The sequence below is a fragment of the Schistocerca gregaria genome, chromosome 4 (assembly GCF_023897955.1).
Source record: "Schistocerca gregaria isolate iqSchGreg1 chromosome 4, iqSchGreg1.2, whole genome shotgun sequence".
Lineage (NCBI taxonomy): Eukaryota > Metazoa > Arthropoda > Insecta > Orthoptera > Acrididae > Schistocerca > Schistocerca gregaria.
The window spans coordinates 258,506,236-258,525,541 of record NC_064923.1 but is presented as its reverse complement, the minus strand read 5'-3'; the positions used below and the strand labels follow the sequence as shown (position 1 = coordinate 258,525,541).

Sequence of the window (19,306 nt, the reverse complement as noted above, 5' to 3'; positions counted from 1 at the left end):
TGTGCAGTGATCTAAGCAGTAGAAACTAATTCTGAAGGCTTGAGATTCAACATTTTTACTTATGTCTGAACATCACTCTATTCAGTTCAAGTGATTTACTTCAGATTTTTATTAGGTAGATGCTTTTTTACTACCTCACATTATTTTCAAAAGAATCATATGATATGAGTGGCTTTAAAATTATTAAAAATAATTACAAATATTCTAAATAAGGTAGGTATACCTTTTCCCCAGTCCAAGTGTTTCCCAGGAGCCGTCCAGCAAATGTTAACAAATGTTTTATTGCTTTCCACAATCTTCAAGTCATTTATGCATGAGGGAGGATAAATGCTTGCAGCAGATATTACCTGTAAAATATAAAAAGAAATTATGGAAAGCTGGATTTGTGTACAATGTGATTTTTTTCTATGAAAGGGGTTATTGCTGGCAAGATTACAAAGAAATGATGTACACTAAAAACAGATTAAATAAATAGTAGGAAGACATGCCTACTATTTCTTGGGTTATTGGTAACATGGTATAGGAAACTTGGAATCATATTCAGGAATTTTTCCAATAAATTGTAATGTATAATAAAACTATAATCAATAATACAATTATTTATCTGAACATGACAGTCAAAAGTTAACAAAAAAGACATACTGACTAGTCCAATTTAGAAAATGGTAGAAAAATTCCACATAACAGAGTTACAACTAATGCTTAAAAAGAACACAGGATGCTACAAATTTTCCTCCAAGCTAGCTGACGGTAAAGCAAACAGACAGGAGTAAGGATAGATAATACATGAAATTTGAGTATCTCATGAAAGGAGGCGAAAACGCAGTGTACTGAGATGTTAAATAAAAGTGAAATTACATTAGATATGTTGTTGTTGTCCTCAGTGCAAAGACTGGTTTCATGCAGCTGCTCATACTTGTCTGTCTTGTGTAAGTCTCTTCATCTCTCTATAACTACTGCAGCCTACAACCATCTGAACTTGCCTACTGTAGTCAAACCTTGACCTCTGTCTACATTGTGTAGCCCCAACACTCCCATCCATTACCAAATAAACTATTACTTAATACCTCAGAGTGTGTCATATCAAATTAAGTCTTCTTTTAGTCAAATTGTAACAAAAAAAATCCTTTCTCCACAACTTAATTCATTACCTCTTCATTGGTTATGGTATCTACCCACATATTCTGCATTCTTCTGTAACAAATTTCAAAAGCTTCTCATCTGCACTATTTACAGCCCATGTTTAACTTCAGTACATGGCTACACTTCAGACAAATACTTACAGAAAATATTTCCCAATACTTAAACCAAGTAAGGTCGTGCAGTGGTTAGCACACTGGACTTTCATTCAGGAGGACAACAGTTCTAATCCCCCATCTGACCACCCAAATTTAAGTTTTCCATGGTTTCGCTACATTGCTCCAAACAAATGCTGGGACAGTTCCTTTGATAAAGGCACAGCTGATTTCCTTACCCATACATAATGAGCTTGTGCTCCATCTCTGACTTCAGTGATGTTAAAATATTCCTCTTATTTCAGAAAAAGTTTCCTTGCTATTATTGTCAGTCTAGATTTTATATGCTCTTTATTCCTGCCATCATCAGTCATTATGCTGCCAAAATAGTAAAACACAGCTACTACTGCTACCTTTAATGTTTCATTTCCTAATGTAATTTCTCAGCATCACCTGATTTAGTTTGACAACAGTCAGTCACCCATGTATAGCATTTGTTGCTATTCATCTTACAAACTCTTGTCCATTATCAAAAAAGCATACACTATGCACACATAATAAATCAGTTCAAAAATAATCTAGAATATTATTATTCAAGAAATTAAATTAGTAATGCAAATGAGATTCAGCTCCTTAAAACTAGACATAAAACAAAAGCCAATGTGAAAAACTTTAGTCACTGACTTCCATAACAGTGACTACAAGAATATGAATTAAAAATTAATATAATAATTGACATCATATTTTTAGAACTTTGTTTTAGTTGTTATAGCAGATGAAGGAAGACTGTCTTGATCACAATTCCTTTTATTAACAACTAACAGTTTGAGTTTGCCCTGCAGCATCTTCAGGCGTGACACAACAAGGTTAAGCTTGTCAGCAGTAATATGAATGACATAAAAGTCGTGTAATTCATACTACTCGTTCCATCGCAGCTGCTTTCTTGGAAAGGCTAAATAAAATAAAGGCTTCACAAGCTACATGACCTAGCCGTAACTCTGTTGTGGCTCAAGTGACGGGAAATGATCCCTTGACAAAGCAGAGATAAACCAAGCCTACATAAATAAGTTCAATATTCAGTTAGCCAGCCACCACCTATGAGGGGAACAATGTGCCAGTCTATGGGCTACATTGGGTCAACAAGCTTTCATCACCAGACACTTTTTTCAGTAGCTTCAGGGTTGCTGCACATGCTAAGTCTGAAACTGCTGATGTGGCGCCTTCCAAGCAGTGAGCCACTACTGGCCAAGTACTTTGGTGGTCCATGGTTTGAACTCCAATGATCTAGCTGCCTAAACGTCAATGCCTGCAGGCATACACTGGCACTGATCAACTCACTGTGCAGGCAAATGTCACTCACCACCCTTGACTGTACAGGTGCATGTCACCATTGTCAGGCATCACCCTCTGCACTGGCATCTACAGATTGGTTCTGTGCACCCAATGCATCTCACACTGAGATTTGCACCAGCACTTGCTAGTGCCGCCTCCTTCACTGGTCACCACCTGCCTCTTGGGTCTGCCAGAGTCAGTGTGGTACTGCAGTCTCGCCTGCCACTTCATGGCAGTCACTGAGCCAGGGACACTTCACCATCTAAGTCCAGCCTATGCCTTGGGGCAATGATGGCCAATGAGGAATTCTGTGCCTATTGTGTTTTATGAGGGAATAAAAAAAGAGTATTTAACATTGCAGTTTCTATTATGGATGTTGAGCAACTACCTCAACATACACAAAGGTCGCTCATCCTACATCTCTACAGGTGGTGACAGAAGTGAATTCCTGAAACTTCTACAAGTAGTGTTACAAATATTGCTGCCACAGATGGATGGATCCAGGACATTGCCAACCCCAGCTTGCAGCATTGCAAATGCTGTGGGGTGAGTGGACTGACTGTTTCTTCCCCCTACTGTTTCATGTGCAAGGGAAATGCTGGTGAAACAAGACTACCATAAAAACTTGAGTGTGGAGTTTGTGGGGTCCGAGGAACCCAACAATCTGTCAAAGTTCCATGGGAACTCTAGGGAGGATTACACTGACATAAGTCCAGTGCGGTGCACACAGTGCAACCTTTTAGGCCACAGTACACTTTGTTTGGAATGAGTACCAATGAGGTGTTACACACACCACTGCTAAGGCTATTTTGCTAAACAGTGGACTGAGCCAAGATGGCTCAAGATTGGGCATAAAATCTAGTAGTAGTATGTTAGTATTAAAGCTTTTGTTTGGCAGACAGAAGTTCCACCGTGTTGGAGTATGAGACAGGATGTTTCACACAAGAAATGATTTAATCATTGGTGAATCAAGTAGGTCACTTAAAAGCAGACAGCATGGAAATGCGTAGGTAGCTAGCTATTAAGAGAGAAGATAGGGTCTCACTGAGTTTGACAACTTCTTAATTGGACTCAGCTGCTGGCAGTTTGGTTAAATCCTTTTTGGGTAAGACAATGGAGGAGTGTTATCATTAATAGATGACTTATTGGCAGCCATAAGACCGAGCTACTGGACAGATGAGAAGTAATGATGACCAAATTGCACCTGACTGGGGAAGTAAGGAAATACACTCCTGGAAATGGAAAAAAGAACACATTGTCACCGGTGTGTCAGACCCACCATACTTGCTCCAGACACTGCGAGAGGGCTGTACAAGTAATGATCACACGCACGGCACAGCGGACACACCAGGAACCACGGTGTTGGCCGTCGAATGGCGCTAGCTGCACAGCATTTGTGCACCGCCACCGTCAGTGTCAGCCAGTTTGCTGTGGCATACGGAGCTCCATCGCACTCTTTAACACTGGTAGCACGCCGCGACAGCGTGGACGTGAACCGTATGTGTAGTTGACGGACTTTGAGCTAGGGCGTATAGTGGGCATGCAGGAGACCGGGTCGACGTGCCGCCGAATTGCTCAACACGTGGGGCGTGAGGTCTCCACAGTACATCGATGTTGTCGTCAGTGGTCGGCGGAAGGTGCACATGCCCGTCGACCTGTGACAGGACCGCAGCGACGCACGAATGCACGCCAAGACCGTAGGATCCAACGCAGTGCCGTAGGGGACCGCACCGCCACTTCCCAGCAAATTAGGGACACTGTTGCTCCTGGGGTATCGGCGAGGACCATTCGCAACCCTCTCCATGAAGCTGGGCTACGGTCCCGCACACCGTTAGGCCGTCTTCCGCTCACGCCCCAACATCGTGCAGCCCGCCTCCAGTGGTGTCGCAACAGACGTGAATGGAGGGATGAATGGAGATGTGTCGTCTTCAGCGATGAGAGTCGCTTCTGCCTTGGTGCCAATGATGGTCGTATGCATGTTTGGCGCCGTGCAGGTGGGCGCCACAATCAGGACTGCACACGACCGAGGCACACAGGGCCAACACCCAGCATCATGGTGTGGGGAGCGATCTCCTACACTGGCCATACACCTCTGGTGATCGTCAAGGGGACACTGAATAGTGCACGGTACATCCAAACCGTCATCGAACCCATCGTTCTACCATTCCTAGACCGGCAATGGAACTTGCTGTTCCAACAGGACAATGCACGTCCGCATGTATCCCGTGCCACTCAATGTGCTCTAGAAGGTGTAAGTCAACTACCCTGGCCAGCAAGATCTCCGGATCTGTCCCCCATTGAGCATGTTTGGGACTGGATGAAGCGTCATCTCACACGGTCTGCACGTCCAGCACGAACGCTGGTCCAACTGAGGCGCCAGGTGGAAATGGCATGGCAAGCCGTTCCACAGGACTACATCTGGCATCTCTACGATCGTCTCCATGGGAGAATAGCAGCCTGCATTGCTGCGAAAGGTGGATATACACTGTACTAGTGCCGACATTGTGCATGCTCTGTTGCCTGTGTCTATGTGCCTGTGGTTCTGTCAGTGTGATCATGTGATGTATCTGACCCCAGGAATGTGTCAATAAAGTTTCCCCTTCCTGGGACAATGAATTCACGGTGTTCTTATTTCAATTTCCAGGAGTGTATGTATTATGAAGGTTTAAGAAATATGCTTACATTGGGCTGCTTAAAAAAGGTCTCAAGCAGCGCTATAAGAAGCAACATACCTCTTTATTCTTTCATGAACAGCTGAGTTGGGTGCCACAGTGAAAGTAATGAGTATAAAATTTTGTCTACAATATAAGAAAGTTTAATGTGAGTACCAAAGAGTTGACAGGAAGAGACAAAGTGAACAAAATTATTCTCAATGGAGTGAAACATTGGGCACTGGATGCTTTCCTAAGGGGACTGCCACCCAACACATCAAGAAGGGTACGTGCAGTACTCCCGAAGGACCAGGTTTGATCAAAAAAGTGTCTTCTCTGCCAACATTAGGTGTTATAGATGTGGATACTCAGGTCACATTAAGAAGCAGTGTTGCAAACTACAGTGCACAAAATGTGGAGTGGCTGAGCACTGAGAGCAGGACTGTATGAAAAAGAAGCAAAGTGGGAGGGATGAAGTAATTATACATTAAATACCAATCAAAAATCCAAATCTACCCAACAAAGTTTCCAGTAAGATTCTATGCTACAAAAACTTATGCAGACATGTAGTTTTGCTTAACTGACATCCTAGATGGTAAAAAGCATGGGCTTTTATTGGGCACAGGGGCTCATGTGTCTGTGACAAGTCTGGACCTCTTATAAGAGGTGGTTAAACCCTCAACATTACAGTTTAAGTGGAGTGGGTAATAATGATGTAGTCAGTAGTTTCAGCAATGTTGAGTTTTCAGATTGGAGCGGAATGGTTGTGGGAGAATGTAGATGATGTGCCCCATGTAGGTAAAGGGTGCTGCATAGTTCTAGGGTTAGAATCCCTGTATAAACATCATACAAAAATTTATATTCATCAGTGCACAGTGGAACTCAGTGAGGCTTTGTTCTGACTGGGGAAACCTGTTGTCAATGACATACTGCCGCAAGGTTCACCTATCATGAAGGATGAACCAATTAAACTATGTGCAAAGTCATTAAGACTAAATACTCCAAGGTACAGAGAAATTATTTTGGGTGAATATGGGAAAAGAACTACATGTCAATGTATCATGCATAGTAGAAGTACTAGAGGAGAATGATGAGTAGATGCATCATTATGTTTTATATGTATGGGTGTCAAATGTGTACAGGAAGCAGACAGTGAGAGAGTGGTTCTCATGAATGCAGATAATTTTGGTGCTAATGAAGTAAATTTGGCAACAGGGTTGTTAGTTACCAAATTAGACTTTATTGACAAGGTAGATGCAGACAGATCAAGTGTGGATCTTAGCCATAATCAAGCCAGTAGTACAACTATATTATGTGCTGAAATGAAGCATTCAGATCAAGCAGAGATTGTAGGTATGGAAATACTGTTGTTGAAATTCAAAGACCTATTTGATTCTTGTCATCCACTGCCGGCAACCCATGTAACACAGCATAGGATTCTGTGCGGAGATAAATCACCTGTGTACCAGAAACCAAACATGGTATCCCATCATTTACAGCCAATAATGGAAGATTTTATTAATCAGCAATTGAATGATGGCATAACAGCAAAAGTATTGGTCCTTGGGGAGCTCTGGTTGTTGTAGTACCCAAAAAATCATCATACAGTACAAAGAAATATAGATTCATTGCGACTATCATTACTTGAATAGTAGAACAATAATGGATGTTTATCTGTTACCAAGTACTATGAAGACCTGGATAACTTGCGGCAGTGTCAATACTTTTCACACAATAGATATAAAAAGTTGTTACCCCCTACTGGAAGTAGTGCCCAGAGAACTACCAAAGACTGCATTCACAGCCCTTTGGGATCATTACCAGTATTGGCAAATGCCATTTGGTTTATAGATGCACCAGCTTATTTCAACATATGCTGAATTGAGTGTTAAGGGGGTCTGAAGCTGCAGCAATGCATAGTGCACCTTGACAATATTAACATATTTTCAAAGGATATGGAGGAAGATGTGCAATATTTGAAAGGAGATTTTAAGAGATTATGGTAGGTTTTCTGTGCCTAACGGGTGTTGAGAAGTGTCATCTGGATTAAGGGAAGTGAACCACTTAGGACATGTGAAGAGCCAAGATTGTGTGAAAACAGATCCTAGGTTGATACATGCATGTGAAGTTTTGTGTCACCACAGACAAGTAAACACTTGCAGCCATTTTTAGTATTAGCTAATTACTTTAGAAAATTTGTATAGGATTTTCAGATATTGCACAATCACTTTTGCATTTCTTGAAGAAGGGTATGAAGTTTCAATGGACAGCACAGTGTCAAGCCACATTTGAAAAACTGAAGGAGGCATTAACAAGTAGCTGTGCTGAATTTCCTGAATTGCAAAAGGGAATTTATTTTGTCATGTGATGCTAGCAACTAGGTAATAGTTGTGTTTTGAGTCAGAAAGTACAGGCTAAGGAGCATCCAGTGGCTTACACTTTACAGAAATTGAACAAGCCTGAGAAGAATTGCTCTTCTATAGAGAAGGAGATGACTCTCATATTCAATGCCTCATATTTCAGATGTTATCTATACAGCAAGAAATTTAAGTACTGATGAATGATGTGGCAGTAAAATGGTTTTTAGTTTTAAAAGATCCATCAAGCAGATGTACATGGTGAGCATTAAAACTGAGTGAGTTTGACTTCAGGTTTTAAAAACAAATGATAACACACAAGGGCTTAGCAGGAAGATTGGTGTAATATGGGCACTAGGTCATGCCTTGCAGAATGGAGATACGCTATCATGTAATCTGTTGACATAGACTGCAAACTATTCACAACACAGTCACAGTCTGTCATTCACAGTGACTTGTTATGTAGGTCAATGAGGCTTTGACCATGTGTGATAGGCATGCTGTGCTATGGGAAGCGGTACTGAAGGAAGTACATGGTATTGTGTTATCTGAGCATGGTGATGGTAGGATGATAGACCAGACAGTAGCTGAGCATTATTAGTAGAGACCAAGAAACCAAGATGTGGATTAGTACATAAGAAATTGTGCACCACGTGTGCAGCATGGAGATTTCAGTTGTCAACAAGTGCCACTACCAAGGGCCAGATATATCCAAACCATTCAAGGTGATTGGACTGGATATTTTAGGACATTTTAGCCAAACACCACGGAAAGCATTATATACCGAATGGTGTAGATCATTTCTCATGATATGCTGCAGTTATCACTATTTCAAATCAACAAATGAATACAGCAGAGCCAAAAAGCCTGTGACAATTCTTACCACTCTTCTTTGCATATTTTCAATATCTCTTGTTTGTCCTATTTGGTACAGTTCACATACACTTGAGCCAAGTAATTTGTAAGCAGCCTCATTTTTACATCTACATCTGTATACATACTCTGCAAGCCACTGTATGGTGCCACTACTAGTAATTTGCTTTCCAATTCCATTTCCATATAAAGCAAGGGGAAAATGACTATCTATATGGCTCTGTATGAGTCCTAATTTCTCATATCTTATCATCATGGCCTTTACACAAAATGTTTGTTGCTGGCAGTAGAATCATTCTGCAGTCAGCTTCAAATACCAATTCTCTAAATTTCCTCAATGGTGTTCCTTGAGAAAAACATCACCTTCCATCCAGAGATTCCTATTTGAGTTTGTGAAGCATCTCCTTAATGCTTACTTGCATGTTGTTCGAATCTGAACTGCTTCAATGTCTTCCTTTAATATGACCTGTTGTGGACCCAAGCAATCAAACAGTACTCAAGAAAAGGTCTCACTACCACCTTGTATGGACTCTCCTTTACACATGAACCACACTTTCACAAAATTGTTAAGGCTTTCGTGGCCACTTGTTGACAAACAGCCTGTTGGCTTCTGTCTCAGGTTCTTCAGCCAATGTTTGTTTCATTATATTTTGCCAGCACAAGTGGCTGGCATTGTCAAAGCTTCATCCTCCATTGCTGATGGTGGACTGAAGTAGAGCTCGCAGCCACAGATTATATGTACCTGGCACACCAACATCCAGGGGCTTTTCTGTGGTCATTTCTGGTGTGGTTTTCCTCTTGCTACCTGCAACAGTCATTCACTGCAGTATGGGAATCCAGGATCCATTCACCCTGAGGTTTTCTTCTTTCTTGTTGAAGCTGTTCTCATGTTTGTATATTTCTATAGCTTCTCTGAACAAGCAGTCATGAGAGCTCTTTTCTACAACCAGAACTTCTGTCTTGGCAAATTTTACTATGTGGTCAGCCTTACACAGTGCATGCGCTGGCACTGCCTATTTCTCCACCTGCCCCAACCTCCAATGTCTTTTATGTTCCATGATCCTGGAGTTGATTATCCAGTCATTCCAACACAAACTTTTCTGCATGTGCATCGTATGTGGTACATTCCCCACATTTCAAGTGGGTCCCTTTTCTCCTTTGCCAATCTGAGACACTGAGACACTCCTTGATCTACTTTGTCAGTTTATAAATGGTTTTTATGCTGTATTTGCACAATATATAGCGGATTCTGTTCATCACTCTAGGAATGTGTGGCAGAGTGGCCGTGCCTGACATTTCTTGTGTCACTTCTCTGAGTGTTTGACTTTGTTATACTTCTTATATAACTGGAGGAGTACCCTTTGCTCCTCAGAATGCTTTCCAGGTGTTGCATATCGCATCTGAGGTGCTGCGGCTCACATATTTGTCTTACCCATGATATGAGCATATTAATTATGCCTTTTTTTCTGGCTCAGATGGTGATTTGTGCAGGTATCAATCCATGTGTGTTGGTTTTCGATACATGCCTTGTCACAGGTTTTCACCATCCCTTGTGACCATCAAATCTGGAAAAGGTAGCTGCTTGTCCTTTCTGCTTGCATCATAAATTTTATATTGGCACGGAGGCTGTTCAAGTGTCTTAGAAAGTCACTGGGCTGTTCCTCACTGCAATTCCACATAATGAAGATATTATCGACATATCTGTACAGATCTTAGGTTTACAAGGTGTCAAGTCCAGTGTCTGTGCTTTGAAATGTCACATGAAGAAGTTGTACACCATTTAGAAGCACAGGCACTGGACTTGGCATCTTGTAAACCAAAGGTCTGCTACAGATACATCGATGATACTTTTACTGTGTGGAGCCGTGGTGAGGAACAACTTGGGGGCTTCCTAAGGCACTTGAACAGCCTCCATGCCAACATAAAGTTTACCATGGAAGTAGAAAAGGACAGAAAGCTACCCTTTCTAGTTGTGCTGGTGACAAGGGATGGTGGAAACCTGGGTCAGAGCGTGTATTGAAACCTGACACACATGGACCAATATCTGCCCCACTGTGAAATCACAACCTGAGCCAGAAAAGAGGTGTGATTAATATGCTCGAAATGCGAGCAAGACAAATATAAGAGCCACAGCATCTCAGACATGAGATGTAACACCTGGAAAGCATTCTGAGGAGCAATGGTTATTCCAGCAATTGTATAAGAAATGTAACAGAGTCAAACACTCGTCAAAGTGACACAGAGGAAAAAGAAATGTTGAGCATAATCTTTCTGCCATATAACCCGAGTGACAGACAGAACTGACCACATATTGTGCAACATGGCATAAAGACTAATTGTAGCCTTACAAAGAAGCTCAAAGAGTGTCTTCGAATGGAAAAGGAGAAAAGGGACCCACTTGCAATGTTGGGAATATACCGCATACCATGCACATGTGGGGAAGTTTATGTTGGAATGATTGGGCAAATAACCAATACCAGGATCACATAAAATAAGCAGCATTTCAGGTTGGGGCAAGTGGAGAAATTGGCAGGGGCAGAGCATGCACTGTGTGAGGTCACCCACAAAGTAAAATTCAACAAGACAGAAGTTCTGGTCGTAGAGTAGAGCTATCACACCCACTTATTCAGAGAAGCTATAGAAATACACAAATACAAGAAGAGCTTCAACAGGAAAGAAGACAGCTTCAAGGTGAAGGGATCCTGGATTCCTGTGCTGCAGCGAACAACCTATGCAGATAGCACAAGGAGAACTGCACTGGAAATGACCATGGAAAAGCTTTTGGATGTTGGTGCATCAGGTATATAATAATCTGCGGATATGAGCTCCACCTCAGTCCACAACTAGCAATGGAGGGTGAAGCTTTGACAATGCCAAACACTCTTGCTGGCAAAAGATCAGAAAAATCGTGAAACAAATGTTGGCCGAAAAACCTGAGATAGAAGCCAGCAGGCAGTTTTCCCAAAATTCTCCCCTTATGTAAAAGAAAACCCTTCACCTTCCCCACCAAAGTCCTCACATTCACATTCCATTCCATATAACTTTGCAACATTATGTTCAGATACTTAAATAATGTGACTGTGCCAAGCAGAACTACTAATGCTATATTTGAATATTACAGGTTTGTTTTTCCTAGTCATCTGCATTGAGAGCTAGCTGTCATTCATCACACCAACTATAAATTTTGTCTAAGATACAGACTGACTACATTTTCCTAGTATCCTACAATTGAACTGTAGTCTGCCATCTGTATTGCTCACAAGTACACTCATGTCATCATTCCATGTCAAATCCCTACAAACTACCCAAGTACTTGTATAAGGTGACTGATTCCATTAGCAACTCATTAATGTTGCCATAGGATATCCCTTTCTGAAGTTTGTAGAGTGCATAATTATAAATATCTGTATATTTAAGGCAAGTTATCAATTCTTGCACCATCTGAAAACCCTTTTTAAATTAATTTTTGTATATTATCACTCTCTGTTGTCATATGGAACCCTCTTCCCAAAAAATGCACATAAATTATGTATTCAGCAGAAGCAAAGAGTGGGAATATTGTGTAAAGAAAATTACTGCACATGTGCATAGGACTTTTTAAAGATCTTGGAATACTTATGATTACTTCCCAGAAAATGTGCTCCTCAAAGCTTTTGCTAATGATTATCTACAACTGAGGCCTGGAAAGTCTATTAGCAGCATGCTGTGCAGATAATCCAGTCAGTTTGAGGAGTATAATGAATTCTTATTATTAATTTTTTCCCAAAGCTTTTGTTTTCAGTGCTCATACATCGATTACTGTGGCCTTCATGCTGAGTAGAGTTGTCACTTCAGCAGAGGATGTTTTCTCCCATACAATATGCTGACCACAATCCTTTACACACCACCAGAACAGCCAATAAACAGCTTGGGAGGTAAATCACATGTTAGCTGCAAGATAGGGATAGCGCATCGGCCCACATGTGGATGTTCTCTTTGAGTCTGGCTTCCAGCTAAGGAAGACGTACATCCTTCCTTCTCTCTCTTAATTGCTCTCAGACATTGTTCCGCTGCAAAATGAAATCTTCCATGCCCACACTGACTGATTAATGGTCCATCTTTCTACTTTGGGTGCACATAAATATATACCATAATATCAGAATATATCAAAATTGTCTTGAATACTTCTATTATTGCTAAAAAACACTCCTTTGGATGCCCACATTCTGGAATATTCTGGAAAATACTTCTGATGCCCAACACAATCTGGTGTCAGAAGTGGGTTCTCCCAAAAGTCTGCAAGGAAGGCCATAGTTGTTTTGGCAATATGTAATATGGACCAGACATCAAAACATAGCTGGTGGTGCCTCATGCTGGCAGCAACCAATCCAGCCATACTGTCACCACATGTCCAAGCTGTTTCAGCAATTTCCTAGCTATGTTGCTGTCTGCCTGCAGCCAGCTCACACCACACTTGTGCTATTTGCAGTGATCTGCTGATACCCACTGCCTGGAGTCACGATGTGTTCATCATCCAGCTTCAAACCATTGCAGTGAGCTTCCCACCTCCTCACAGCCTCACTACATGACATGACAAATTTAAGTGTTGCTATGCAAAGTTTTGCAGTCATCTGAGGGTGTTGAGGACATAGTGGTCTTCAGACACGACAAACTGTATTTTTTATCTCCTTTCAGGTGCTGAGTCTCAGGGAGATGTTTTCTTGTTATTATTTTTGTTTGGAAAATATACCTACTATGCATTCACAAATGGAGGGTAGCCCAGAGTCAGGCAGTGGTGATTGTTATAATGTCAAGTTAAACACATATATTTCAAAACGATACAACACGCGTAAGTCACAGAGCAAGTTGACCAAGCAAAACATGTGAACACGGTAACATTCAAATTAGCATTGGGTCCAAGTCTAGCAGCCACTGGCCGGCTGGCTGCTTAGGAGGCGTGGCTGCTGCATATCTGGCAGACAGCGCCGCATGTAGAGGACGCGCGTAATTGCGCGGTGGCACTTTGAATGATCGGCGAGTCACAACAGTGATCCACTCAGAACTTTTCAAGACCAGATAGTGGTTTTTATCCTTAGAAATAGTGAACTGCAAGAACAGATACAAGCCAAACATGAGCTGCAATCTGCTCGGAAAGCACACTCATACAGTATGGTCCTCCTCTTCCACTGCCTTTTAGTGTAATATGGTCTCCTCACTGTTAATTTTATACCAGCTTTTTTTGGACAAGCCCTCTGAAAATGTCTACACATTTCTGCAGAATGTTTTCAATGTCTGTCAAATGTGTTTATGGTCTGATGGCTTGAAGTTAAACATTATGTGTCTAAAGTTGACAGAAGATGCAAGAACCTCCATTGAATCAATTCAGTCTCAGCAAAATGCTGGCATTTTTGCTGTGTTGGCCATTGGGATATTTGATAGATACTCTGACAAAAAAAGCAAGAGTTTTTATTATGACAAACTGTCCAACCTTTGTCACTGGACTGGGGAACATTTTAAAAGTTTTTCCAACTGCATACAAACTGTTTCATGTCATACTTATATCCTGGGGTCAGACCAGAATACAAATGATATAATACTTGAAAAGGCAGAAATGAAGGCTGTAGACATACTTAATATAGGAATAAACCCACAAATTGGTGTAGAGATAAAATTTCAAAGACCTCAATTTTTACAAGGGGCCATGTGTGTTGCACTACTGAAAGAGAAGACTAATTACCTTGTCTCATATTTTTTGTGCAGTAATGACTATCACCATGTATTTACTAATGAGACAAGTTGTAGGTGCTGCAAATATTAAGGACGTGCTTGTCAATAAGTGAGGTGCCCCTTGCTGTTCTCACTGCAAAGAGATTGGGCACTTGTTCAAATAATTGACAGAGCCAAGGCCATGAAGGATATTAAGGATATCAGGGAAACAAAGAAAATGGAAGGCACAAAATGAAAAGTGGGTTGGAAGTGGTTTTGTCACCATTTGAAGCTCCCAATGAAAAACCTGTTAATCCTATTAGTTATCAAGGGGTAACTGAGGTAGCACATGTGATTGTGAAAGGCAATATTGAAGGTACTGCAGCTGCCTCATCGCCACATCAGTGGATTGGGACAGAAACTCTCAACATCTTGGGAACATGTCATCTTTAGTTAAAGATCAGCACAACAAAATATAATTTTGATACAGAGGCACTTAGGAAGAAAGGACAAACTTTTGATGTTATTCTTGGTAATTATTTCCTGCACCACTTTTAGGGAGTCATTGATTTTTGGTCACAAACTATATAATTCAGTGACTCATTGTACCAATTTGATACTGACAGAACAAATACTGAGTAACTCAAGGAAAAAGACCTATTCATCAGTTCTCAGTATCGGAAACCCCCACCCCTGAAACTACACACGGTGGAATAGGGAAAGTTCTCTGCATAGCAGCTGAAATCCGAAAGCCTCTAAAGCTCTCTTTCTGGTTGATCTGCTCCCCAGGAATGAAGTTCTAGGGTTCATCCAGTTTCAAAAAAGGAAAGTAGATTAGGGTTTAAGGTTCCATCGACAACTAGGCCACTAGCTCCAGGTTTACATGAAAAGGCAAAAGGCATCAATTGAGAAATGTATATACTAGTGTACATGAATAATTTTGACACCAAAGACATGATAATTCCACATGGAACGTTACTGCAAGAAGTAGCAGCTGAATCTATTGAATGATCTCAGATGGGAGAAATTAAGTTCCTGGATACTTCAAAAGGACATGGAATGTGATCCATGAAAAGTCAAAAATCATTACTGGCCAGAGAACTGTAACTAATCACACCACCTCCCAGAAACCAGTTGAAAGAGAAGTTAATTCATTTGTCACAACCAGACAGAAACCTGTTGTATCCGGTATTGAGAAACACACAAGGCTGTTCAAGAAAAGGCAATATTAACTGGCCACAGACCTCACACACCATAAAATCCTGACAAGGAATACATGGCCAATAACTCAGAAGCCTTGCTGCATCTCTTGTCATTTGCAGTCATAAAGGAAAGTGTTCAACAGCAGCTGCATGCAGGAATAATTCAGTCTTCCTCTAAACCCAGGGTCTTTCCTATAGCTATCACACCTAAGAGAAGCATCAATGGAGAGAAAACTTACCACCTTTGTGTAGACATGCAAGCAGTAAATCCTATAAGCACACCTGACACATATCTGGTCCCTTGCATCAATGAAATGCTCAGCTGACCTGGATATAGGCCAACCATGTAAGAAATGCACCCACTACTTTTGAGTGGATTGCAGATTTATTACTGTGTGGAGTTGAAACTTGCTATGTGCATAACATATTTTGATGACATCATTATCTTTTCACATACAATAAAGGATAATGATGTCATCAAAATGTGTTATGAGCATAAGGGAACAATTGCCAGGAATGGGGGAAAGAAACACAGTAGAAGAAGAATGGGGAGCTCTGATGAATGAAGTAGTTAAGGCAGCAGAGGATAAAGTAGGTAAAAAGACGAGGGCTGCTAGAAATCCTTGGGTAACAGAAGAAATATTGAATTTAATTGATGAAAGGAGAAAATATAAAAATGTACTAAATGAAGCAGGCAAAAAGGAATACAAACGTCTCAAAAATGAGGTCGACAGGAAGTGCAAAATGGCTAAGCAGGGATGGCTAGAGGACAAATGTAAGGATGTAGAAGCTTATCTTACTAGGGGTAAGATAGATACTGCCTACAGGAAAATTAAAGAGACCTTTGGAGAGAAGAAAACCACTTGTATGAATATCAAGAACTCAGATGGCAACCCAGTTCTAAGCAAAGAAGGGAAGGCAGAAAGGTGGAAGGAGTATATAGAGGGTTTATACAAGGGCGATGTACTTGAGGACAATATTATGGAAATGGAAGAGGATGTAGATGAAGATGAAATGGGAGATAAGATACTGCGTGAAGAGTTTGACAGAGCATTGAAAGACCTGAGTCGAAACAAGGGCCCGGGAGTAGTCAACATTCCATTAGAACTACTAACGGCCTTAGGAGAGCCACTCATGACAAAACTCTAACAGCTAGTGAGCAAGATGTATGAGACAGGCGAAATACCCTCAGATTTCAAGAAAAATATAATAATTCCAATCCCAAAGAAAGCAGGTGCTGACAGATGTGAAAATTACTGAACTATCAGTTTAATAAGTCACAGCTGCAAAATACTAACGCGAATTCTTTACAAACATATGGAAAAACTAGTAGATGCGGACCTTGGGGAGGATCAGTTTGGATTCCGTAGAAATGTTGGAACCCGTGAGGCAATACTGACCTTACGACTTATCTTAGAAGGAAGATTAAGAAAAGGTAAACCTACATTTCTAGCAATTGTAGACTTGGAAAAAGCTTTTGACAATGTTGACTGGAATACTCTCTTTCAAATTCTGAAGGTGGCAGGGGTAAAATACAGGGAGCGAAAGGCTATTTACAATTTGTACAGAAACCAGATGGCAGTTATAAGAGTCGAGGGGGCATGAAAGGGAAGCAGTGGTTGGGAAGGGAGTGAGGCAGGGTTGTAGCCTCTCCCCGATGTTATTCAATCTGTATATTGAGCAAGCAGTAAAGGAAACGAAAGAAAAATTCAGAGTAGGTATTAAAATTCATGGAGAAGAAGTAAAAACTTTGAGGTTCGCCGATGACACTGTAATTCTGTCAGAGACAGCAAAGGACCTGGAAGAGCAGTTGAACGGAATGTACAGTGTCTTGAAAGGAGGGTATAAGATGAACATCAACAAAAGCAAAACGAGGATAATGGAATGTAGTCAAATTAAATCGGGTGATGCTGAGGGAATTAGATTAGGAAATGAGACACTTAATGTAGTAAAGGAGTTTTGCTATTTAGGAAGTAAAATAACTGATGATGGTCGAAGTAGAGAGGATATAAAATGTAGACTGGCAATGGCAAGGAAAGTGTTTCTGAAGAAGACAAATTTGTTAACATCGAATATAGATTTAAGTGTCAGGAAGTCGTTTCTGAAAGTATTTGTATGGAGTGTAGCCATGTATGGAAGTGAAACATGGACTATAACTAGTCTGGACAAGAAGAGAATAGAAGCTTTTGAAATGTGGTGCTACAGAAAAATGCTGAAGATAAGGTGGATAGATCACGTAACTAATGAGGAGGTATTGAATAGGATTGAGGAGAAGAGAAGTTTGTGGCACAACTTGACTAGAAGAAGGGATCGGTTGGTAGGACATGTCCTGAGGCATCAAGGGATCACAAATTTAGCATTGGAGGGCAGCGTGGAGGGTAAAAATCATAGAGGGAGACCAAGAGATGAATACAGTAAGCAGATTCAGAAGGATGTAGGTTGCAGTAGGTACTGGGAGATGAAGAAGCTAGCACAGGACAAAGTAACATGGAGAGCTGCACCGAACCAGTCTCAGGACTGAAGACAACAACAACAACATACAATAAAGGAATATGCATAATAGGTAAAAAGTATACTGTTGCCTGTATGAAGTGCTAACTTAAGCTTATAACTCAAGAAGTGTTCTTTGGCAATGTCTCAGGTGCAACACCTGGGCAACATCATAAGTTGTGGTTGTTAATCCAGATCCACATCTCACTGAAGCATCTGACAATTTTTCTGCATCAAAAATATAAAAAACAAGATTCATTTCTACTACTTGCTGTTACCATAGATTCACATAAGATTACACTACCATACAAATTATTGAAAAAGGGGCACTTTCCCAATGGACCGCTGAATGTGACGTGGCAGTGAAACAAATTAAATATTTTCTGACAAATGCTTTCCCATTAGTTTATCCAGATTTTGACAACCATGTAACTGTCCTGTGATGTTAGTGATTCCCTTGTCAGCTGTCAGGAGCAAAATAGATAGAAAACCAGTTGGTTATGCCTCTTGTCAGCTTAGCAAGATGTAAACTAATTAAAGCACAACTGAGAAAGAGCTGTTTAACTCTGATATTTGGCGTATACCTATACAGTAGATGTTTTGCACTAGTCACCAACTATACTGTGTTACTGTAGCTCCTAAAACTAAAATAGCTGACTGACATGATGGGCATTAAAGCTGAGTGAATATGATTATGCCGGCCGTGGCGGCCGTGCAGTTCTGGTACTGCAGTCCGGAACCACGGGACTGCTACGGTCACAGGTTCGAATCCTGCCTCGGGCATGGGTGTGTGTAGTGTCCTTAGGTTAGTTAGGTTTAAGTAGTTCTAAGTTCTAGTGGACTTACGACCTAAGATGTTGAGTCCCATAGTGCTCAGAGCCATTTGAACCATTTTTTGAATATGATTATGTTGTCCTTCACAAACTTGGCAAATCACACCAAAATAAATATGTATTTGCAGGATGTTGCATGAAAGTGTTGTTTTACATGCCAGAACTCTAGAGTTTCATATGAGGAATCATTGATTCGAGATGTGATGTTGTGCCTAACTTCCAACATCAGGAAGATCATAGCTATATTTTTGGCCATCAGAGTGTTGGTGAAGTGGTTAAAACTGCTAAATCTTTCAAGGTTGCTTCAGCTGCTCATAATTCGTTAACAAATGACATTCACATTTTTCAGGTTATTAGTCACTGTTGTAAGCAGCGATCATCCTCTGATTCTGACTCACCATCCTCTGATTTTACTTCTTTGTCTCCCCAGAGTTCACAGGCATCCAGAGGTTTTGGCAACTCTTGAGACTCAAGCACATCACTCATTCTGGCCCTCCACCCCTTCCCCTTCCCCTCAGTGTCAGGTGATCTTTTTTTAATGTTAAGCGGACAGGTCAGAGGCGTGTCCCCCCTCCCCTCCCCCTCCCTCCCCCTACCCGGCATCACATTCACATTGACAGTCACTCAGTCACATGCATTGCAGATGCT

The 19,306-nt window shown here is 41.0% G+C and overlaps 1 protein-coding gene across 1 annotated transcript in view; it reads right to left on the bottom strand.

Annotated features, from left to right (window-relative positions):
- Window positions 1–19,306, bottom strand: part of LOC126268093 (calcium-activated chloride channel regulator 3A-1-like) — a 137,880-nt gene that overhangs the window by 18,725 nt on the left and 99,849 nt on the right. The window contains exon 11 of the mRNA XM_049973602.1: window positions 224–347. Coding sequence (XP_049829559.1) covers window positions 224–347 — 124 coding nt within the window. The remainder of the gene's footprint in view (window positions 1–223; window positions 348–19,306) is intronic.